The sequence below is a fragment of the Ochotona princeps genome, chromosome 3 (genome assembly GCF_030435755.1).
Source record: "Ochotona princeps isolate mOchPri1 chromosome 3, mOchPri1.hap1, whole genome shotgun sequence".
Taxonomy (NCBI): Eukaryota; Metazoa; Chordata; class Mammalia; order Lagomorpha; family Ochotonidae; genus Ochotona; species Ochotona princeps.
The window spans coordinates 86,951,558-86,976,232 of NC_080834.1; the positions used below are offsets into that span (position 1 = coordinate 86,951,558).

At 42.0% G+C, this 24,675-nt stretch overlaps 1 protein-coding gene across 1 annotated transcript in view; it reads left to right on the plus strand.

The window, feature by feature from the left end:
* The first annotated feature begins 1,835 nt into the window (after window positions 1-1,835).
* Window positions 1,836-24,675, plus strand: part of CASR (calcium sensing receptor) — a 30,221-nt gene continuing 7,381 nt past the window's right edge. Inside the window, exons 1-4 of the mRNA XM_004577850.2 lie at window positions 1,836-2,060; window positions 4,499-4,805; window positions 8,825-9,709; window positions 21,788-22,022. Coding sequence (XP_004577907.2) covers window positions 1,876-2,060; window positions 4,499-4,805; window positions 8,825-9,709; window positions 21,788-22,022 — 1,612 coding nt within the window. The 5' untranslated portion in view covers window positions 1,836-1,875. The remainder of the gene's footprint in view (window positions 2,061-4,498; window positions 4,806-8,824; window positions 9,710-21,787; window positions 22,023-24,675) is intronic.

Consider the following 24,675-nt stretch of genomic DNA (forward strand, 5'->3'; position numbering starts at 1 on the left):
AGCATTCAGTTCCTTGGAGACAGTTCCTTGGAGAGTCCTGTAAGTTGCTTACTGCACAAATGAGAGGTCAAACAGGACTGAAATTGAACCTGAGCTCCATTCCTCAAGCTGTGCACCTTGGGGCAAGGCTGTGTCTGCCCCAAAGGGAGATCTTTTCTTCCATCACACAAAGACCCCACAGTCATGAACACCTGAGAGCTCAAAGGCAAGCAGATGTTTTCCAGCCAAGTTTAGGCCAGTGGAAACAGGGAGGGAAAGCAGCATGTGTGAGGTCTGGGCGTTTACAAATTCTAGGATTTTTAAGAAACCAAAAGAGATTCAGTAAAGCTAGAGAATGGAATTCAAAGTAAGTGTGTGACTTGCATGGCGTTCATTATAGCCAGCATTTTCTGTAAGTTGACCAGTTGCACTGCATTGATGGCACATCCAGAGTCATTTTATTGCGATCCCAGAAGTCAAGTGGCTGTCCCACAAAGTCAAGTGGAACTGTGATGCAAAGCCACATTTAACCGCAGAGTCCAAACCACTTGTTTTATTGCATCCAAAGATTTCCAAAAGAACCTAAGTCCAGAAAGCAGGAAGGTCAGTTAGGAAATAATTGCAGAAATCCAGGTACAAAATAATGGCCTTAGAAGTGTGGAGGAGTGGCTGGATGCCAGAGAGAATCTATGGGATTTGGTAATTGAACAAGGAGGACAACGAGAGTGAGAAGAGGTAAGGATGACTCCTCATTCTGTTAATTTGTGGATGGCAGGTTATTTTATGTGATGATAAACAATGAAAGAGGAACAACGTTGAGGGGGGATCAGTGAAGATCTACTTGGTAGAAGCACCTGTGGACGTGCAGATGGGGATAAACAGTTGACCATTCTCATGCTGGGCCCTAAACCTCAAGAGAGGCCATGGGCTTAGCCATGTGACTGATCACTGGACTACCAATCAGGGTACAGAGGGAGAAGATCGGATGGTTCCTATCAAGCTAGTCAAGTTGGTCATGCTATAGTAGGAGGTCGTACCTCTGGATCCCGTTGTTGGATTTTATAAACTAATCTGTGATCCCTGATTTATCTGAACCTTTTATTCTTAAGAGGCTTGTAGAGTGTCATTTTGATCTTCACCAAAACACAAAACAAACAGAAACAAAGGCAGAGAGAAGCTATCATAACTATCATAATTAAAAAATAAAATAGTTGCCATTACTGACCTTTTTGTACAGCTCAAAGTCAAATTTGGATGTAAATATGACTCATTCTGTATTCTATAGAAATGTGTGTGCTAAATAAAATGTTATTAATATTTACATAATACAAGAAGCTGGAACTATGGTTGCAATCCTATGCATCATTCTTATAGATGGATGAATGGATTACAATCCAGCAACACTATCAATGAGGTCCAATGTGCCTTCTAAAAATGAAACCCAGTTCTTCCCCCAACAGGAGCCATTGACATTCTCTATATTTACATGGAGAGATGTAAAATGTGCCTCTAAACCATGTCTTCCCTGTCAGCTACCACCCCCCAAGTTCCTCCAAGTGGAAGTTCTGAGGCACCTCTGTAGTGGGCATCCTAAGAAGAGGGGGTTTCACTTTGGCTGAATCCATTTTGTCTCTTTTTTTTATTTTAGAAAGCACCCCCCACCATCTCTACATAATGCAGCTTCTAAAGACTCAAGGCCCACCTGCTGCACAAGCCCGCTGTGGAGAAGGACGGGACAGAGATGCAGACAGCACGGCTTCCATTCTGTCCATTCTGTCGTTAATCTCCGTGTAGGCTCTGCGCCTCCACCGCAGGGAGCCAGGAGCACTCAGGGAAGCCTCACAGGGCCCCAGGCCCCTGGCACACGTGCGTCTCTGCTACAAAGAAGGCAGAGTCATGGCACTTCACAGCCACTGTCTCATTCTTCTCGCCCTTGCCTGGCACTCCTCTGCCTACGGGCCTGATCAGCGAGCCCAGAAGAAGGGAGACATTATCCTTGGGGGGCTATTCCCCATTCATTTTGGAGTAGCTGCCAAAGACCAAGATCTGAAATCCCGGCCAGAGTCTGTGGAATGTATCAGGTAAGAGAAGTAGCCCACTCCGCAGGGCTGCTCCAAGTCCCAAGCACCAAGCAGCTGGGTTAGGCTTGGTCCTCTCTTCTCACCACGAGGGCTTGGTGGTCATCCTGGGGCTTATTGTTTCTCTCACTCCTCCGCTTTTATTTTCTAAAGAATTTTTCCCAAAATGAAAATGTCAAGGTTACAGAGTAGGAAAGTCCCTGAAACAGGCCTGGTCACTTGGCGGCCAATTTACTCTCATTGCTCATCCAGCAGCAGCATTGATTAATGGAAGCCCAAACCATGAGGGGGAAAGAGAGAGAGAAATCTTCCATCCACTAGTTACTCCTCAGATGCCTGCCACAGCTTGAGCTGAACCAGACCCAAGCCAGGAACCTGGAAACTCTGTCCAGGGTTACTGTCTGGGTGGCCGGGACCCAAATCCTTGGACCATCACCTCCTGCCTTGAAGGAAGCACTGGCAGGAAGCTGGATCTGGAGCAGAGGTGGAACTCAATCCCAGGCACTCTAATATGGAGTCACAGGTGTCCCAAACAGTGGCTTAACCTTCTGGGCCACAACACACACCCAGCTCACTTGTAACAATAACAACAACAACAACAATAGTATAATTTATAGTTAAAAGAAACTTCAATTGTTGGCATGATCCAGGAAACTTCAAACTGTAGTCCACAGCGTTTGGAATTGTGCACATTAGAAAGTCTCATAGAAGGATGAATCTACCCCCACCCTCATCATGCATCTCCATCCCACCTCTGCAAACACAGAACACACCTAACACAGATAGAGCAGCACAGAACCTATCTAATTCTCTCAGTGGACTCTCACTTACTATGTCCTAGAAAATGTCTTCCTGTTCAGACCAGACAGTCGGGTTTTGCACTATTTCCTCCAGGACATGAATTCTAGACCCCTCCCTGTTCTGGAGCCCTACCTCTGCTGCTTTTTCATCTGTCATGACCTCCTGGCACAATCCTTTCAAGTATTACCGGACTCCTACAGACGGCAATGAAACTGGGTGTCACCCCCCGTAATTTGGACACCAAAGACTAGAACTGCACCCCCAAGCCCTGATCCACTTCTGAACAGGAGTAGGACTTTCTAAAATTTGCGACTTGCTAAAAAGGTTCAGAACTTCCTCATTCTTCCTGAGCCTGACCAACGAACACTAGGACTGACCAAGCCAAGCTGAATTTCCATTCATAGTGCTATGAATACAGAAAAACTAAGTAAAATCAGCTCAGCCATATAGGTATTTTATGTAAAGAGAAATTTTATAATATATCTGAACAACTTGGCAGGTTATTACAATGAATAATTAGACAAACATATGAAGGAAACTTAGGGAAACTGATGAAGAGAGGATATTACATTAAAAGTTGGATCAAGAGGCAAGCATTTGGCCAGCTGATAAGATGCCCACTTCCGTATCAGAGTACCAGGGTCTACTATTCACCCTCCATGCCTCACTCCAGCTGCCAACTAATGCAGACCACAGGAGGCAGCTGGTGATGGCACAAGTAACTGGGTTTCTGCCACCAAATGGGAGATCTGAAGTGAGTTATCTCTCTCTCAAATAAATGAATATTTTTTAAGGTTACTCTGGGAACTTTGGAAGTCTGAGGAATACGATGAAGTATAATGGATCCTATTTCTCATATTACCAAGCTCAAATATGCAGCTCACAATATGAAGGAAGAACCTTCTACGCAGTTCTCTTTTTCCCTCTGGACCCTGGTATGCTGACTAAGCACATTCGCTGAGCCCTTACTCCAAGTCAAATGCTAGAAGAGGGAAAATGATGCTGCTGATCCTGGTTTTCCATTTGCTTGATCTTTAAAATACCGTTCTTCTTTGAAAATCAGTGCATGTAACATTTTTTAAATTTTTTTTAAATATAAAGAAGCCAAAAACACACAATTTCCATCTCTCCCCCTCTGTTTTGTTTTTGTTTACATTCATTTTGTTTCATTTCCCTTTCTCCTTTGACCTGTAAAGTTGTCATTTAAATTTGTGACTCTACAAATCCAAGACTCCATTTCAGCTCCCAGATAATCATAGCCTAATCCATTCATATTTTCCCTAATCCCTTTCCTCTTTAAGTCTATATATTACTTTTCTGAAAGTGCCCCACATCTCCTACTGCAAACCCTTTGCTGCAATCAACAGATAGAAACAATGCAGTGAATTACTAGCACCAATCTTGAGTTACTCTGGTCGCTGGACTCCATGTGAAGCACACACTGGAATTCTCACATCGCTGTCTCCCGGTGTCAGCTTCACCACCCCCATATGAGCAAGTGCTCTATCACCCTCTTACAAAGAGTCTGAGTTTCCAAAAGTGAGCCATCAAGCCCAGCAGAAACGAAGTCAGGATTGAAACCCAGCTTTTCCCAGTCTTTACCATAAGAACCTCCATTCATGCCCCCTTCTTTCTTGCAGGTATAATTTCCGCGGTTTTCGCTGGTTACAAGCCATGATATTCGCCATCGAAGAGATAAACAGCAGCCCAGCCCTTCTTCCCAACATGACGCTGGGATACAGGATTTTCGACACTTGTAACACCGTTTCCAAGGCTTTGGAGGCCACACTGAGTTTTGTTGCCCAGAACAAAATCGATTCTCTGAACCTTGATGAGTTCTGCAACTGCTCAGAGCACATTCCTTCCACCATCGCAGTGGTGGGAGCCACTGGCTCAGGAGTCTCCACGGCAGTGGCCAACCTGCTGGGGCTCTTCTACATTCCCCAGGTACCTGAGCTTTTGTAGATGGAGAGCTGGGGAAGGCGGCAGGAGAAGCAGCCTTTCAGGGCAGAGAGCCACAATAGCCTTACAATTTGTTGTTTTCCTGCCTTTGGCTTCATGTCAGCCCAAAAGATCCTGTGTTAAGTTGGGGTGCTGCCTCATAACCATCTGGAATTTCTTAGAACCCCAATGTCAGCAACATCAACTAGACCTTCACTAATCTCCCAAAATTTTTCATGTGTGCCTGTATACAACTTTGTCCTTTTTTTTCTTCCAACGTGTTGAGTTACATATTTCCCACTTGAATCCTTTAGTAAGAATTGTATTTTTGGTCAAAGGAATGAAACCCTACTTTGTAGACTTTGCAAATGCAAATTTTCTTTCCCCAGTCCTATTTCCTTAAAGCTCTCTGCTTCTCTGCTGTCTGGAGGAAAAATCAGCTTCAAGGAAAACAGAGCTTAAAAATGGCATCACCTAGTCTAGAAATGGAGAATATTCCATGTTATTTGGCATGTTTGTATAGAATGCATATGAATAAACCACTTTCGGCATGCAGGAGCTCAGCCTAGGTGGAGAACTGATTGCATTTGCAGATAGTAACTGTTCGCAATAAACTCTTTGATAAACAAAGTTGCGTTTTTCCACATACACAAAAAAAAGATGATAACAAACTCTAGCTATCATTTGATTGCCTGATTTTTTCCCTTTAGCACTATATAGGTAAACTCTTTTCTCAGTTTAAAATGTAGAAAGAGATCAAGGACATCATTTTATAATATTGAAAAGTGGGAAAGTAAAAATAACTTAAATGCCCATGGTTACTTCCATGACTTAATGGTGGCATACCCCTTATGTCAAATTTTAAATTAAACTATAAAGAATACTTTAAATGTATTCTTTTTCATGTTTGTATTTAAAATCAATTAAGAGTGCTCTCAATAAATTCTTGCTTCTGTCCTGGGAATGGCCATTATCCGTTTACACACACGTCACGATGAAGAAGGCCTTGTCATCATTCACGGAATCCTACCACAGGGAATTAAAGGTGATTCCCGTGGGGCAGCCCTGGGCTGGGCACTTTCTGCCAGAGTGACAAAGCCCACATGAGCAAATGTGTTGGGTATATTTACATTTCTGAATTGCCCAGTACAATTTGAAATGCAATGTAGGCTGTCATCACCTTATAGCCAATAGGCAAAAGACAAAATTGGCATCAACTGATGGAAGAACATGCAAGGGTGGATTTTCATTCGTGGAGGTACAGGTGAAAGGTCAGAGAGCGTTGCACTTGAATTAGAGAAGTGCAGAGAAGATTGATTGTAGTGATAACCCAGCAACAGGATGCGAGTTCATCCCCAGCACTGTCATTCTGGACTGTCCAGCTCATACTGGAATCACGTGGAGGCTTTGTAAGTATGGATACCCGAATGTCACCAGAGATCTGAGGTTAACTGAGTTGAGATGCAACCTGGGCCCTGGGAGTTTTGAAAGCTCCTCTGTGGGTTCTTGTGTACAGTCTGGGAATCCCTGCTTTGCTGGTAGGGTGAGACACCAATGCATTTCTAATGCCAGTTACGCCACCCAGTGGATGGAAGAAGCAGAGCAGCTAGAGCTAGCCAGAAATTTTCTGAATCATCCATGGAATTCTCCCTCTTTGTACTAATAATTTTTAAGAGTTTTGTGTTTCTGTGTTTTTTAAGAGTTTTTTTAGGAGGAGGATAAAAGCAAAGTACCTAAGGTGTATTTACCTCACTTTATAGGTTGTTATTGAAAAACATGATAAATATTTTAAGTGCATCTTTTAAGGGAGCATATCCATAAAGAGTATTTTTGTTTTCATTTTTATATCTCTAAAATTCTTCTGGCCTTTTTTTTTTTTTCAAAAAATCCAGAAGCAAGAAATAATGGGTGAATTTATGAGATGGTAGATTTAGCATTTGCAAAACCCTGATTCAGGAGCACATGTTAACTAAACCTTCTAAAAATATTAGAATTTAGACCAATTATTTAATTTAACCATCTACCTCATAAACGTCTGTGGAAGAACAACAGGCTTTATTCAGATCAAAGGAAAAATAGCCAATTCCAGATTACAGATCTAAAACCCGTCACCAAGGAAAGATCTTACTTGCCCTTTAGCCAAGTAAAACCCAGTCTCCTGCAGACAAATGCCTTTTGTGTTTTTAATGTAGAAACTGTTCACTGGTAAGAAGCAGCATGTTAGGAAACCTCCATTTAGAAACAGTCAATGGAAAAAAATATCAACTTATGATAAACGCTAAAATGTCATTCTTCCAAACATCTTCAAGTTGTTTATTTAAAAAAAAAAAACTATGTTTTAAAAGCTCTCTGGAGAGCACAAGGTATTAAACATTATTTCATTTCCTAAAAGATATTTTATTGAGTGCAGAAATGTTTTGTTCTTGGGGCTGGTGCTGTGTCACAGCGGGTTAAGCTACTAACATTTCATATGGGTGCTAGTTCAAGTCCTAGCTGCTCTATTTCCAATCCAATTTCTTGCTAATGTGTCTGGGAAAGAAACAGAAAATGGTCCAAGTGCTAGGTGCTGAACCCATGTTAGAGACCCAGAAGCTTCTGGGTACTAGCTTTGGCCTGGCCCTGCCATGGATACTGTGGCCATTTGGGGAGTGAGCCAGGGTTAGAAGATTCTCTCTCTCACACTCTCTCTCTCTCTCTCCCACTCTCTCTGTCTCTCCTCTTTCTCTGTGTGTGTGTGTGTACATACTCTCATGTCGCATGTCTGTCTCCTCCTCCCTCTCTGTAACTCTCAATAAATAAATAAAATATAATTTTATTTTTTCAAAGCAATGTGTTCCTAATTGCTGAGTCACAGTCACGCACTGAGTGCTGTGAATGGACCAACACCTGTCCCATAAAAGATCTGGACACACACCCCCCTCCAAGCTTTGGGCCAATGACTCTGCAGATGCTAGACAATCAGAGAACCCCCATTAGGGTTGACCAGTTACACATCTTATGTGTTTGCCACAATGTCAAAAACAAAGAGAGTTGGGGAGCTCAGTACTAGTTAATGCTTTGCAGAAATTGGAGGAGCCTCTTTAGACAACATCTTCTGACAGATGAGGCAAAGCTTTCTCTCCCTGGTGGCCCACATTCGTGATGACTTGGTAATGGCCACATCCTAGAGAGTGGGGACCTCTGAAGACAGTTTCGCAGGACTCCTGTTCAACCTGCATAAGGTTTTAGAAATCCATAGGAACAGCTTGTCAAACCAGATCAGCTATCACCTGGAACTGAATGAAAAGAAATGGCTCCAGATGGGAGTTGAACCTTCTTAGGACAAGAAAGGATTTTTTTCAGGCATTTCATAATGCCTGTCATTGTCATTCAGGTGCAAGGGGAACTGAATTTCATCTGCCTAAATAGCTGAGTGAGCCTAACAGCTGAAACGTTCCTAGAAGTGACTGTGATGAGGGTGATTCTGAAGCACTGCGGGGGAGGGAAAGCTGGAGGACAGGAAGAAGGCTATGAGACGGAATAAGAAAGAGCTCCTCTGGGCTTCTCTGAAGAGCCTCAAGCTTGTAAGGCACAGGTTCTTGCAGACATGGGTTATAAACCAAGCACTCATTAGGGTGGGGGAGAAGTCAAGTGTTCAGATCAGAACTAGACAGAAAATGGGTAGTGAGATCTGTTATGACCACTGAGGCTGCAGAGGGGAGGTGAGAAGAAAACAATGCATGCAAACTTGAAGGAAGAAGGAGGTCTCACTATGCTGGCTTGAGTTTACGGCTAGGCCCTTCCCCCGACATTTCTGAAGAATCACTCACTCCCTGGGATTACAGATGCTCCAGAAGAGACTAACAGGGGCTGGGGTACCCAGACTGCAATGGGACACATGCCAGTTGCCTGCCCCCTGTCGTCCCTTCCACAGAGGACGCATGTTTGATGACTATGGTGGCTCAAAAGACAGCCCCCACAGCAGCTTTGAAACTTGCTGGGCTCCTTGCTCCGCCACACAGTCACTCTGTGTTGGTTCTTTCCAGGTGAGCTACGCCTCCTCCAGCAGACTCCTCAGCAATAAAAATCAGTTCAAGTCCTTCCTCCGTACCATCCCAAATGATGAACACCAGGCCACAGCCATGGCAGACATTATTGAGTATTTCCGCTGGAACTGGGTGGGCACAATCGCAGCTGATGACGACTATGGCCGGCCAGGGATCGAGAAGTTCCGAGAAGAAGCAGAGGAACGGGACATCTGCATCGACTTCAGTGAGCTCATCTCCCAGTATTCTGATGACAAAGAGATCCAGCAAGTGGTGGAGGTGATCCAGAATTCCACGGCTAAGGTCATCGTGGTCTTCTCCAGTGGCCCAGACCTGGAACCCCTCATCAAGGAAATTGTCCGACGCAATATCACAGGCAGAATCTGGCTGGCCAGCGAGGCCTGGGCCAGCTCCTCCTTGATCGCCATGCCCGAATATTTCCATGTGGTCGGAGGCACCATTGGATTTGCTCTGAAGGCTGGTCAGATCCCAGGGTTCCGGGAATTCCTACAGAAAGTCCATCCCAGGAAGTCCATCCACAATGGTTTTGCCAAGGAGTTCTGGGAAGAAACATTTAACTGTCACCTGCAAGAAAGTGCTAAAGGACCTTTGCCCATGGACACCTTCCTGAGAGGCCACGACGAGGGTGGAAGCATGGTAAGCAATAGCTCCACTGCCTTCCGACCTCTTTGTACAGGGGCTGAGAACATCAGCAGCGTGGAGACCCCTTACATGGATTACACACATTTACGAATCTCCTACAATGTGTACCTAGCGGTCTACTCCATCGCACATGCCCTGCAGGATATATACACCTGCTTGCCTGGGAGAGGACTCTTCACCAACGGTTCCTGCGCAGACATCAAAAAGGTTGAGGCTTGGCAGGTACGTCCCTCACTTAGATAATCCGTTCTGTGTGTCATGAAGCAGAGCTGGGCTGATTCACGGTGGTAACTTCAGACTGGCAGTATCCAAATGAAACCACTAAATGGAGCTTTGGACTCAGGGTGTTCTTTCTTTTTTTTTTTTTTTTAACATATATTTTTATTGCATTTCCTTTTTGTTAGAACTAATTACATTGCATTATGTGATACATTTTTTTATGCACTGGGATTCCCCCCGCCCCTCCCCACACCCTCCCCCCATGGTGGATTGCTCCACCTTGTTGCATTTCCATAGTTCAAATTCAGTTGACATTCTTTCATTGGAGGTATTTACCAAGCATAAAGTCCAGCATCTTATTGTCCTGGTAAGTTCAATGGTTTCTTGGTGAGACCATCTCTGGTCTGAAGGTAGAGCCGGCAGAGTATCATTCCAATCAATTAAAAGTCCCAACATAATATTTCCAACCATTTACAACATTATGGCATTAATTGACATTAACCAATATGTTAATAGGAAAATGCAGATTCTCAACCACAACCTGTGACTTCTTCATAGACATTTCAATTTTGGTTTACATTCAACCGTATTCCATACACCTTAAAATGGCTTAGATTGCTATTCAGCTGTCTCATGCCTATTTTAATTTTAGTCTTTAGCAGTTTATAGCATTGAAGCATGATTTCGCTGAACCTGGCTGTTTTTCGGGTGGTCTAACTCTATAATTCTAACAGGATATATGTCAGCAGTTTAGGTGAGCATGTTTAGGAGGGGTGTGCAGAGAAATCTTCCATACCCCAGTTAGGAGTAACTAATCTTTGTGTCCCACCCAGTGAGTTATAAGTGCATCGCCGCTGACTGTTTCCTGTCTGGTTCTAAGCTTTCCTTGTTGTTCTCCGTCTATCTATTCTAGTTTTGTTTGTTTGTTTGTTTGTTTTGAGGGGTTTCTGGAGCGCTCCTGATGGTTATTATGAGAGGGGGTGGGGACCCAAAGTTGGAAGCAGGCAAAGACCAGAGTAATCTCCTCTCCCTAGTCCCGAAGGAAGTTTACTGTTCTTCTGTTTCTGCGGACCGCTCAGGGATCCTGGTTGTTGTTCCAATGACCTTGGAACCTGCAAGGCAGAATTTGGGTTTCTTCCATCCCATGTGGTAGATCCAAATGGAGGTGGTTGATCTCAGAGTTCTTGGTCTCCGAAGGCACTCCATTTCCCCGTGGTCTCCTTGGCAGTAGGGATGTAGTCCTCGGTGCTCCTTGGTGAGGTACTGGGAGTCTTCAGGATTGGGATAAAAGCCTCCTCCTGTCTGCCTGCTCTACTCTGGGGTCCCCCCCTACTCTATGCGTATGACCTCCTGTTAAGAGGATGTTAGGATTACTCCTGATTCCCCCATATGCCTTTGTAGTTTTGCTATTGTCTAATGCTAATTCGAGTCTGTTGTCTATGAGTTACCAGTTATGATCCTGATAGGTTATATTTCCCATCTTCCTCACACCTTCTAGGGTGATGTAAGATTTCTCTGCTCTCCCTCCCCATTTCCAAGTATCATGGGGCCTTACAAGTACATTAGGTTTTACAATTCTTTGATGTAGATCATAAGCAATCTGCCTCATATCATTGGTTACTTCACAATATCTTATTGCATGAGAGACAGGCTGTTTGGGGTTGAAATAATATTACTGTTTTTCGGATTGACATCATTTCATAACAGGCACATCGAGCACAACAACAACAACAGCATCAACAACACATTGCAACACCCTGATAAAATAATGTGCCACTGAGTAAGCAACACATGCTTAACTAAAAGGAAACACAGAAGTCTTTTGGGAAAGATGATGCCATCATATACTTCATGAGCACTTGATGAATTCTACTAGAGAAAAGAGATCTTTCAAACGTTTGAGCAACTGACTTCTGCAAAACAGAGAGTGATTTCATTTGATTATCTCTTAAACCTTCACTATCCTTTCATCCATTGGTTCAGAATACCTAAAGGATGCACTCTTAACTTTTTAAATATGCTAAAACAGACTTGGTGCTGAGTGGAGTGTTTTATCTAATGGCTTAATAAAGAGATCATTCTCTCATGAATAACAAGTACGTATTGCATGCTTTTTAGTGTTCCATACCTGTAGGGGCCCAAGACTAGTGCTATTGTGTCCAGCCATGTCTTTGCCATCATATTACAAATGGTGACGAACCTCCAGCAGATCAACTAGACACAAGCTTGGGACACATGCTAATCAAAGGCACAGCTTTAGTTGATGCAGAGGGTTTTGAAGAGAAGCCCTGTCATAGTGCTCACCAAGAAACCAAGAATGTTAGTGGAGTTGCCACCCTCATTGTATAATTCAGTCTTGTGTTTTTGAATCGCATGTCAGAGAGACATCACATTCTTTTTTGACTCCTGGAACTTCTAAAAGAAATAGTCTGGTCCAACTCACACCTTACCAGCAGTCCATGTCTTGCATATGTCCCTGTTTTAATTAAACAGGCTATGTCTCTTACTCCTTTTGTATTTCTTCCATTCCAAACTGACCTGTCGGAGAGAGTGCATGAGTGCAGGAGGAGGGATTCCTGCATTTAGGCTGAGTGCCACAACATCTGACTCCCCCATTTCCAAGCTGTGTGATCTTCAGCAAGTCACTGCTTTAGCTCACATCTCCTCATCTATAGAATGAACCTGATGTCTGGCTGACTGTCCAACTGAGATTCTTTTGAAAGCAAAATGCACTTGCAAAATTTAAGGTACCCATAGTCAACCACAATCCAAAGATACATGAATGTTGCCAGAAATAATTAATGAACTTTAAGTTATGCTCCTATCTAAGTAGAATGAACAAAATCTTGGATTCATCCCTCCTAGAATGGGGATCATCTGCTTAAAGAGCAGACCTGTGCCATATATAGCACCTGCCCATTAGTTACTTAAAGCCATCTAAGCTATCAGATCAACTGCCATGGAATACAATATTGTGCTCAATTGTTTTTTATTATATTTTTTTAATAATTATTTTGCATTATGTGACAGTTTCATAGGCTCTGGGAGTCCCCCCACCCCTCCCAGCCCCCCTCCCCCATGGTGGATTCCTCCACCTTGATGCAGTATTACAGTTCAAATTCAATCAAGATTCTTTCCTTGCAAACATATACCAAGCATAGAGTCCAGCTACTTATTGTCCAGATGGGTTAAACAGTTTCTTGGGGAGACTGTGCTCAATTGTTTTATAACAACTTAACTGTGTCACAATGCCTATATCATTAACTTCATTTCCTCATGTAGGCCTTGTTTTATCTCACATCATGCTAAGATGCAACATCTTGAGAGAGAAACCACATCATCTAACTTTTATGGTAGTATATTATTAATTGTTGTCCAGCACCTACTGTGTCTAACTTATAATTTAAACTTCAAGAGCCACAATGCTGAAAAATAAAGACATAATCTTTACATAGTACATACTGCTGTCTCTCCTCTCTTGTTCTGGAAGAAGGGCCCTTGAAAAGTTTGCCAAGACCAGAGTGAGGTTGAAGGGTAAGAAAGTTTCCAGTGGAAACATGGGAGTTCTTCTCTTGTAACTCCTCTCTCAGACCACGAAGTTAAGATCCAGATGGTCAAGGCCTGAGCTGGAGCCTGTGAGGAAAGCACCAAGGGTTGGGCTGTAGTTGATATTGGGACTTTGAGTTGCTCAATAGAAAATCCAGACCAAAATGCCTTAGAACTAAAAAAGAAAATTTAGTGTCTCACGTTACTGAAAAATCTCAGAAATATTCTAGGTACTAGTTATTTTGTCTCTGTCTTTTTTATTCCTTTTCACTCAGAATTTTCAGTAAATGCCCTAAACCCTTTGCTGCTAGGCTCTCCTTACTCCCTAGGTTCTCCTGGAAAAAGTCCCAGAATTCCTGTTCATTGACCAGTCCTGAGTTACCTATCCCTCTCCAATGGCAGGAGTCCATCCCAGCTACACAGACTGAGAGCAAAGATGAGAGGTTCCCCAGAGGGAGGCTAGGATACTACTAGGAAGAAGAGGAGGAAATAGAAGCAAAACAACCACGAGGTAAAATGTCCACTACATAGACATCTCCTGGGACCTGCGTCTGGGTGCGCAAGTCCTCCTGACTCAGACATGATCTGACACAATGCATCCCAGAGAGGGGACAAGAGAGCAGTGGCCAAGTTGTCCTCTGTACTTGTCAAGAGCACCCATTAAACCTCTGGGCCTCAAACCCGTCGGTGAACACTCCAGAATTTAAAATCTTGGTTATGTCTCCAGCAGGAGATGCACTGGTGAGGATTTACTCTGATTAAGACCCATATGAAAGCCATTTACCTGTTCAACCTAGTTCAGGAAACTCAACCTATAATTTCATGCCTGCTTTTTCTCAGCCTTTTGCTTCTAATTCAACCTAACTTGGAGCTCATCACATACACACATACAAACAAACAAACAAACAACCCTGACTAGTTTTTAGGCACAACATCTTTGCCTAAGCCAAATTCCCACACCATATGGCCCATTTAGTTTCATTTCTATCAACATTATCTACCTTGAAATTTTCCATCTTTTCAAAATGCACTTTTTCCTAGAAGTCTTTTCAAATCATATTCACACATACACAGACACTTTCCCATCATTATTCTTTGTTTTAATTGTTTATAAATTCAGATTAAGCTTCTAGAGTTCTTCAATGGACTGAAATAAAGCATAACACTTCTGCTTAGCTGAGCATCAATCATTGTATTTTTTCTTTGTTGACTTTTTCCCCTAAAGTGTGTCAATCAACTCATATGCCTTAAGGGATAACATAAGTTGGTTATTTAATAGCATATAACACATAATTGCCTTCTGGCCTCCCTATTGCAATCAAGCCTTCCTCATACCCTTCTCCAGTGCTTTCTTCACCCTGATTCCTCCCCTGAATTTTCAGATTCTATTTTTCTAAAAAACAATGTTTATTACTATTATTATTATTATTATTATTATTATTATTATTATATTACACAGTTCCATAGGCTCTGGAATTTCCCTCATACCCCTCCTCAAATCCTCTCCCCCTCCCACTGATTTCCCCTATATTATTACAATAGTAGAGTTCTTCATAAACAGACATAAGTCCATCATTACAGGCATGGACAATGGCAGAGAGTCCAGCATCCTATTGTCAGGATATAGTTAACAGTTTCATTGGGGGTCTTTGATTTGGAAGCAGAGATGCACGCTACATTGCATCCTCATATCTGGATATGTTAGTCTCCATTTCACAGTTACTATACATTCCCTAAGTGAAAAGCCACAAAACAAAATCAACAACAGGAAGAAGAATAAATAGAAATTTCCAATGCCATCAAGTTAAATAATATGTTACTGAATGGCTAATGTATCACTGAAGAAATGAAAAAGAAAATCAAGATCATTTTTGCAAAAAATGATGCTACTACATGACCTATGAATCAGTGAAGAATTTAATGAGAAAAAAAAGTATTTTGAAGAAATGAAACTAAAAACAAGGAACATCAAAATCCATGAGATATAGTTTCCACTGATCTTTGTTGGTGAGATGTGTCTCCTGTAGGAAACAGGTAGATGGGTTTTGTTTTTTGATCCAATCATTAATCTATGACCTTTGATTAATGAGTTTAAGCCATTTACATTCAGGATTAATATGAATTAGGTGGTAATTTGGTCCTGCCATTTTAGCAATGGGTTGTTCATTGCTTGATTTAGTCTTCTGTTGTTATTTTACTAGGATATTCTTCATATTTGCTTTTGGTTTTAGTGGGTGCTATTATTCTTCTCTGTCAAGAGAACATCTTTATCATTGTAGGGCAGGTCTAGAAAAGGCATATTCTTTGAGCTTTCTTTACTGTGGAAGAATTTTATTTCATTTTCAAAGACTAAGGAAAACTTTGCTGAGTACGTTACTCTGGACCAACAATTATTTCCTCTTAGAATCTGGAATATGCCATTCCATTCTCTTCTGGCCTATAGAGTTTCCTGTGAGAGGGTAGTCTGATTGTCATTCCTCTATAGGTAAGTTGATTTTTTTATGTGCATGTTTAAGGATCTTTTCCTTATGTTCAACTGAAGAGATTATGTATTACGTGACATGGTAAAAACCACTTTTGGTCAACCGTGTTGGGAGTTCTATGCCCCTCCTACATTCTGTTTCCCAATTCTTTCTCCAGATCAGGGAAATTTTTCTTTATTATTTCATTAAATACATTTTAAACCCAGCTTCTCTTTTTGTGCCTTCTGGAACTCCCATAACTCTTATATTTGGCTTTTTAATAGTGTCCTTTAATTCTTGAATACTTTTCTTACTTTGACTCACTTCCTCTTCAAACTATTTGATTGTTTCACCAGTGTGGCAAGAAATATCTTCCAATTCTGAGATTCTTTCTTCTGCCTCATCCATTTTATTATGGAGACTTTCCACTGCATTTTTAATTTGCTCCATTGTGTGCTTCATGCCTAATAATTCTGTTTGATTTTGTTTCAGTGTTGCTATTTCCTGTGTGACATGTTCCTTAAATTCCTTGAACTTCTGTATGTGCTTATCATTGTTGATAAGACACTTTGTAAGAAGTGTTTTGAATTCTGTATCCCCTATCTCTTCAGTTAGCTCTGAGTTTGGTAAAGGCTTTTGTTCCTTTGCAGGGGAGTCTTCAGTAATATTCATTGTGTCTCTGCCTCTTCGTTGGTTCTTTGTCATTGCACTTCTGGTTAGCAGATTCTTCTCCCTTGGGGCAAGTTTCTAAGCTGTGTCATCCACAGGTCTGCAGTTCCATTTTACCTACTGCATTTGGTACCCGGTTCTTTGTTTGCAGTCACTTGTGCCACTCTCTCCAGTGAGTTTCAGGCATGGATTCTTGTGTTAGACTTCCACCATGGTCTCTGTAGCCCCGGCTCCTGGCTTACTACTCTTCACCTCCTGTGATCCCATACTGTGGCTGTACCATTGTCTGTACAACCTTTCTCTCACTTTCAGTTCAAGCAGGTCCCAAGATTAGGGAAACACCATGCATCCTAAAAAACTAGGTTGTTGGTAGTGCTGATCTTGCTGGAACCTGCTGACCATTAGGTCTGAGGGCTACCCGGGCCTGTTTTGACCCATAGGATGCCAAAGCCAGTATTATTTTCCCTGTGAAACCAGTGCAATGCACTGAGCTGGAAGTGCGTTCACTCCCACCTCAGCACACACACAGTTCACTGTTGTCCCTGCAGTCTCAAAGTCTTTGCCACACTGTACAAAATGGTTCCCGATGTGCCACTGGTGGAGTTCTGGATGTGCTGGCCATTAGGTCTGGGGGCTACTCAGACCTACATTGGGTGGAACCTATAGGATGCAGCGTTAGTCCAATGCACTGAGCTAGTATTGAGTTTGCTCTTAGGTCATTGCATGCACAGTCCTGAACTATATCCTTTGCCTTCCTACACAACAAGATGGTACCCGATGTGGCTCTTGTAGGGGTATGGGCTGTGAAATCCACCCTGTTCCTGCACCATCTGTTTGGGGTCTGCTAATGTGTCTGCTCCTGGTCAAATCAAATGGATCAGCAGAACAGTCAGTTCTTTGCCTGGGTTCACCTCCTGAGCTCCTGTTGAACTCCCCTTCCCACCTGGCTGCTGGTAGAGCTCCAGCCACTAGTAGAGCTCAGAGCACTGCTCACTGACTGCCCCTGAGGTGTCTGGTTACTGCAACACCACACCATTGTCTCTGTTGCTTTCCTGTGTCCGTCAGTCTGCTTTGCCATTGGCCTGTCTTCTATTTCCTGGAATGTGCCCGCTCTGCTTCATGCTGAATAATGATTTTCCATCTGTTTAAATATGCCCTTACCCTATTCTGCCATCTTGATTCTCCTAGATGTCTTTTCCGAATTTTCAGCTTCTTAAGAGCTGGAACCTTTGCTCAGCTTTTTGTTCATAATGCCTGACACCAGCATATTAATGGAATGCATGAATGAGAAGCAATCTAGTTAATTTGACCTAACACTACTTACAGTCCCTTACAAAGAACTGTTTGATCTAACAACCCATTCTTTAACCAATCATAATGCCATGGCACCCTAGGCTCTGATTGGCCAAGTCTGGATTCTATGTCCACCATCAAGCTTGAATGGAACAGCACAAAAGTAGATACACTCAGAATTATTCTTCTCTTGGTAAAGAGTGATCAAACATAACTCACCCTTCCTCATTTCCTCCATCCTACCTCACGGGTTGAAAACAAGCATGCATGGTGACAGAACCATGATGATAACAAATCAAATGCAGTTGATCTGACAACTGCTGATACTGCTGGATGCTGGAAGATGCATAAATTGGAGTGAGAGTCAGAGACATGGAAGGCTGAGTCTAGGGAAGAGATTTGGCCCTGGAAATAGGTAAGAAGCAACAAGGTTTTATCCATGATAACCTCCCCACTCTATGTGCATAGTCACTATGTACTGTATTGAGAAAAGGTGCCAAGTGTAGGTGCTAGGAGTCCTGGACCGTACTGCAGTGTGTGTGTGTGTGTGTGTGTGTGTGTGTGTGTGTGTGTGTGTGTGTGTATTCTAGTCTCTAGTCTGGCTGAATTCAGTGGATTCAATGGACACAAATGCACGCCAAGAAGTCATTCCCATTTATGCTTGTAATGATCAAGAATTTAATTTTGGAAACCTTTAGAGGAAATACCCTAAAAGTCCACAAGATGGGAATATTACCACATAAAAGTGGTGTATGGCATGGCCTGTGTGTTTGTCCCTCTGCTTGATATATGTCTTTCCCATGCTCAGCTGTGTGAGCCTAACAGTCTTTCTGTGTCTGTATATTGTCTTCCATACGTAAGTCTTCTTCCTATAGCATTTTTTGTTTCTACTTCTTTTTCATTATTTTTTCTTTTTTCCTCTTACTACTTCCTAAATAAACAATTTGGAAGACTATGATACTGGATTATAATCTCAAGTGAAATTATTTCTTTTTTTTTTTTCAGTAAAACAGTTCCTTTTTACATTCTAAAGAGTAGAAGTGTTCTTTCTAGGAAAAATGTCTAAATTAATTTTTAACTAGCATTGTTTTGGGGGAGTTAATGATTCTCAATTTAAAGGTACCCTGAGGGTGTACATTTGACACAAAGGTTAAGATATTTCTTGTGGTTCAGTGGGTTAAGCCACCCACTAAATTGCCTGAGTCCCTTATGGGCAAAAGTTAAAGTCCCAACTGATCCATTTCCAATCCAGCTCCCTGCTAATGGGCCTGGGAAAGTGGTAGAAGACAGTCTACGTTTTTGGATTTCTGCACCCATGTGGGAGACCAGAATAGAGTTGTAGGCTGTTGGCATCAGCCTTAGCTGAGGGAGTAGACCAACAAATAGAAGATTTCTCTGTTACTGTCTCTCTGTTGCTCTTTCAAATAAAAATTTCATAAACCCTAAAAACTACACAATTAAATTATATACACTTTATTCTATGTGAATTCAATATCAATAAACCTACATCAATAAAAGATAATGAAAAGTCACTGGAATGCAAAAGCACAAGGCTGTGTGTAAAGATCAGGATATCACTCAGTTGGACCACTTTTCAGTTAAAGGCCATCCATTTTGAAATATATCCATCTGCTTGACTGAATTTTTACACTAGCTTGCCTGTTGTAAATAAGCACAATGATGCATGCATAAGTGGTAAAGTGTAATGATTAAGAGTTTATCCTCTTGAATTAAATTGAGTTGGTTGAAACACTAATTTGTCACTTAATAGCTTTAAGACCTTAGCAGTCATTTACTGTCCCTCACACTCTGCACCCAAACATGGAAACAATGACACATATCTCCTCAATTTAGTACAAAGATGACCTTAACTAATATCTATAGAATGCTCAGAATAATGCCAGTACGTAAGAAGTATTCAGTAAGCATTGACCTCAGGTACTGTGCCTTTGTGGGTGAGGAAAGAAAAAACCTGAGGGGCCCAAATAGCTTTCCCAAAGCCATGTATCTAGTGATTTAGACTGCCCGCATTCGCCCAGGTATCTGTTCCCTTATGGAGCTAAAGTAACTGCTAAAAAAATCGGATGGTCAGTTTTTCCCTCTCAGTGCATGGTTTTTATATCCTGGCTGACTGGTCTACAGGTTCACAGCGTTGAGCCCTGGATTCTGCCAGAGAATCCTGACACACTGGTTCACATACAGACACGAAGTGTAGGGTGTAAGTAATGAAGAATGGCCACAACTAACCACATTGGAGTATATCAAATGTTTCTTTGTCTTGAGTATTTTTAATATTGTGTCCCTAGAACAGTCCTTGCTTGGGCCATAGTAGTTTCTCAATAAATATGTATTGAATAAACAAATACATAAAGGATGAGAATAGAACAAAGGTAAATACTGAACAACAGAGGTTAAGCTTACAGTAAAACATTGCATGTGAGAGGTCTCAGGGAAATGGTCGAGATCTTTTTTTTAAAGATTTATTTATTTTTATTAATAAGTCACATTTGCAGAGAGAAGGAAACAGAGAGAAAGATCTTCCATCTGCTGGTTAACTCCCTGAGTAGCTACAATGCCCAGAGCTGAGCCAATCTGAAGCCAGGAGCCAGGAGCTTATTCCATGTATCCCATGTGAGTACAGGGTCCTAAAGCTTTGGGCCCTCCTCGACTGCTTTTCCAGGCCACAAACAGGGAGCTGGATGGGAAGTGGAGCAGCTGGGATATCTTATCCAATAAAAACCACAGCAATTCTTACTTCACAAATTTGGGCTGAAGCTAAACCTATGCATTAGCAAAGACATAAAAATGAGAGGAAAATAACACTTTAGAAAATATGTTAAGAATATAAACAGGGTTTTGAAGCATAAAGATCCAGAAACCATTGCATCTTAAATTCTTAATATTTAATTAATGTATGCTTCCTGAGACTCTTTTATCAGAAACAAGTTCATCAGTCTAATATGCGCTAATAATTGTGCTTATATAAAAAAAGCAATTTTAGTTTTCATAATTATTTTGGCCCTTTGATTTACTTCTTTGCTTGCATTTGCTTCAATATAGAACTTAGATCTTTATGTTTTCAGTCTGAAGCAGCATGATTGATCTGAATGGCACCGGCTAGAACCTCCAGCACAAAGGCATACAAACAATATGAGAACAGACATTTCTGTCTTGTTCATAATCACAATGGGAAAACATTCTGCCTTTTCCCACAGGGCCTGATGTTAACCTTTGTAGATGCCCTTAGTTGGGTGGAGAAATGCTACCAATAGCATGTAAATCCCTTCTGGTGTTATACCTTTTCATGGAAATTTTACATACATTTTTATTGGTTCCTTCTTTGTTCAAGTTAGGATCTGCAATATTTAACACTTGTAGCGCATGATGATTTCTGAGTCATTTTTCCAGACTGACCAGTGTGAAAGGTGATCATCTGGCTGTGAAGTGAATTTGTCCCGGCTTCCTTCCCAGCTTGGCCACTGAGGCCTGGTCATTGTGGCCATAGCTAAATCTTTAAATATAGATACATATTCAAGGATTCACCATGACTCTGACACACAGTGGCGGCCATGCTGCACTCACAGCCTCATTTCTTTATTCCTTTAACCCCACCCTTGAGGCTATTTGGCACCCAGACACCTCCACAGAAGCAGTACCACAGGGAGAGAAGGTGCACAGAGAACATATCCAGTTGCTCTTCATTGGCTTCCCCCATAGCCCACCCCTTCTACCCATTGTGAGGAAGGGGTTCTGCCTCACACACCCCACCCCTTCTGAACACCACAGAATGATGGTGTCCCTGTAGAAGCCTTGACTGGGCCAGTGGCCAGACTAGGCCTCCTCCTTTCCATTTCCTAGCTTCAAGAAAATGTTTCTATTCCTCTTACAATCTGTATAATAAGTAAAGCCCGTGTCTTACCAAGGTCCCTGCTAAGACATTCGAGTACCTTGGTGCAAGCTGGAAAAGAGGCCTCTTCTTCACATCATTATCTTCCCACTTTGCTGGAACAAGGTAGTTTCTTCTCTTTGCAGTCTTTGCACCATGCAGCACACACAAAGCCTTAGGTGGCCAACCCATGGCTGATACTCATTCATCTCTCTGCCTCTTCAGGTTCTGAAGCACCTACGACACCTGAACTTCACCAACAACATGGGGGAGCAGGTGACTTTTGATGAGTGTGGAGACCTCATGGGGAACTATTCCATCATCAACTGGCACCTCTCCCCAGAGGACGGCTCCATCATGTTTAAGGAAGTTGGATACTATAATGCCTATGCCAAGAAGGGAGAAAGGCTCTTCATCAACGAGGAGAAGATCCTATGGAGCGGGCTCTCCAGGGAGGTATGTGTTGCCCCTTACAATGCCAGACACCTCTGTTGTTGCCAGGAAACCATGCTGGGCTTTGCAAGGCCTTGGGCCACACTTCTGGACCTCCAAAGTGATGGATCCAGTTTCCTCAACTCACTAATGCTGCATTTCTGGGGCTCCTTGTGACATCAAGAAGTGTAGAACATAGAGAAGAGAATCCCTCTGAACCTGAGCCAATGCTTTTTTGTTAATAATGCATCAGTTTTGCTTTTCACAAATATGATTCCCTTGCAAAGAAAAGGGTTTTTATTTTCTTGCTGTTAAAACTATCCACAACTAGAGAAAACTAGTTAGGCAAATGTGAACATCACTCAGATCAGGGCTCTGAACTGGAACCAAAGGAAGCATCTTACCTGGGGTCGGGGAGGCAAGTTTGTGAGGTGGAGAGGGCTGCTTGGGGACAGATAGTCACAGTTAGCAGGATATACTAATGACCTTCAGTACTCAGTGTCCAGAAGCACGAAGTGTCCGGTTTATGTGGGAAATATACTTCTTTACATAACAAAGAATGGGTCCCACCTATGTTATTAAGAGCAGCTATTGAAAGACCATCAAGTCTAATACAAAGCTGGATTATCTGGACGAGCCATTTAGTGATATTACTCTTGGCCCTGGACAATTCACACAGAGGCAGTTCCCTGTCTTCCAGATAGCTCAGGTCTGACTGATAAAGCAGAGGGATAATTTGTTCTCACTCCACAGAAGACTTGTAACAAAGCAAAGGCTGCTGACTGCCTGTGACAATGGTCATGCCCGCCCCTTCAGGATCAGGATCCCTGTACCTGAAGCCTGATTAACAACCAGAAGCCCATCAATCAGCGAGTGTGCACTTAGGAAAGACAAGTGATGGACTGAATGTCCATTCTAAGACATACATGTTCTAGAATGTTCTGATGGTATTCCTCTGCCACTAATTACAGTGTTATCTAAACCATCACACATTTCAACTGGCTGAACCCTAAGTTGATCATCTATAATATCACCTGTTTACACTTATTACATTATCCAGATTATCTCCTACCTCCATTGGTGCACATAATTTATTGTCTCTAATTGGAGATATTTTCCCTCCTGCATGAAAATTATTTCCTGTACAATTCTCTGTAATTGTAATGTCTTCTCCCAGGCTATGCACATCATAGACTTAACACTAGTAGAAAATACACAGAATCCTCATAAACTCATCTCTTATTTTCCTGGATTAGTTGACCCAGTTAGAGATTAAATCTGGGTCTTCCATAGAAGCCTTACCTGAAGCCCAGCACACATGATAGACCCAGTCAATCTTCAGGTCAAGTTTACTGTTTCTTTCCTGTGTATTTTGTAGAACTGATTATAATCATATCATCTGTGTTTAACTACAAATTTTATAGTAACAACTTCTCTATGTATCTCATAGTTGATCATGAAAAAATTAGATAAACTGAATTTTACTATATAAATGTAAACTGTCACTGACAGAGCAATTACAGCTTAGCCAAATTTACTTACAAATGGGCCCCTTTAGACTTGGGTATTTATTAAAGATCTGTCTCCAGCTGTGTAATTAAAAGTTGGTGATACTGAGTTTTAGAGAGGAAAAGGTTACTACCTGGGCCACACAGCTGGTCACTGTGAGATTCAGATCAACCACCAAGTGCCCCAACCCCAACCTTAGTGTTCCATCTTTTAGAATGTACTGCAAATACTTCTTCTTGTGCTACAAAAAAAAATCAGGATAATAGGAGCCACTTTAACCAGAGACTTAGAATTTGGATGTGCTTTCTAGGCCAGAAGTAGCCAGGCATCTTTATTAAGGCTGCAGAAGACTAGAAGATACTTACAAAATCAATCTTGCCAGTGGCTGCCTCAGCCCATTCCTGTGGTGATGGGGTTTTTCTTTAGCTCATGGATGCTGAACATGAAGGGCGTGCAGAGGGAGACATTTTTCTCATCCTTGACTAGGATAAAGCAGAGCTTGGTGTGATGAAAAGTGCAGACTTGAAAGACTGGTTTGTGTGAATCTCAGCTCTCCAGCCCAGACCACTGTGTGGCCTTGAGCCTGTTCCCTAAACATTACAAAGAAGAGAAATTAAAAAGTATGGCACAGACTGCTGAAAGCCCCCAGTATTTTGACTTCCTTTTTCCATTCAAGAGAAGACTCTGTTTTAGCTGGACACATGACCATCCAGAATAAAGATGACATTTTCCAGCCCCCTTTTCTGCTAAATGTGAGTTGCGATGTTAAGTGGAAATGCTGTGTGATGGCTTCCAGGAATCTTCTTTAAAAATATAATGCCTCCTGTCTTCCTCATTCCTACCTCTGTCTTTTCTTCTGGAAGCCAAATGCTACTTTCAAAGGACCATGAGGCAAAGACCAAACATGTCCAAATAGCAAAATGAAAGAGTCGAGGTCTCCAGTACCGTGGGGCGGCAGATCACTATGGACCACACCCACAGATGTTGCTAGGAGAGACAAATGCGTTTCAACCTTCTTGGTGCCAAGAAGGAAAACTAAACTCATTTTGTGAAGCTAAATAAATATTGATATAAAAAAGACTAAAGCAGCACAAGCAAAGATAGTTACAGGACAATGCTGTTTATAAACGTAAATATTCAAATCCTAAATAAAATATCAGCAACCCTCTATC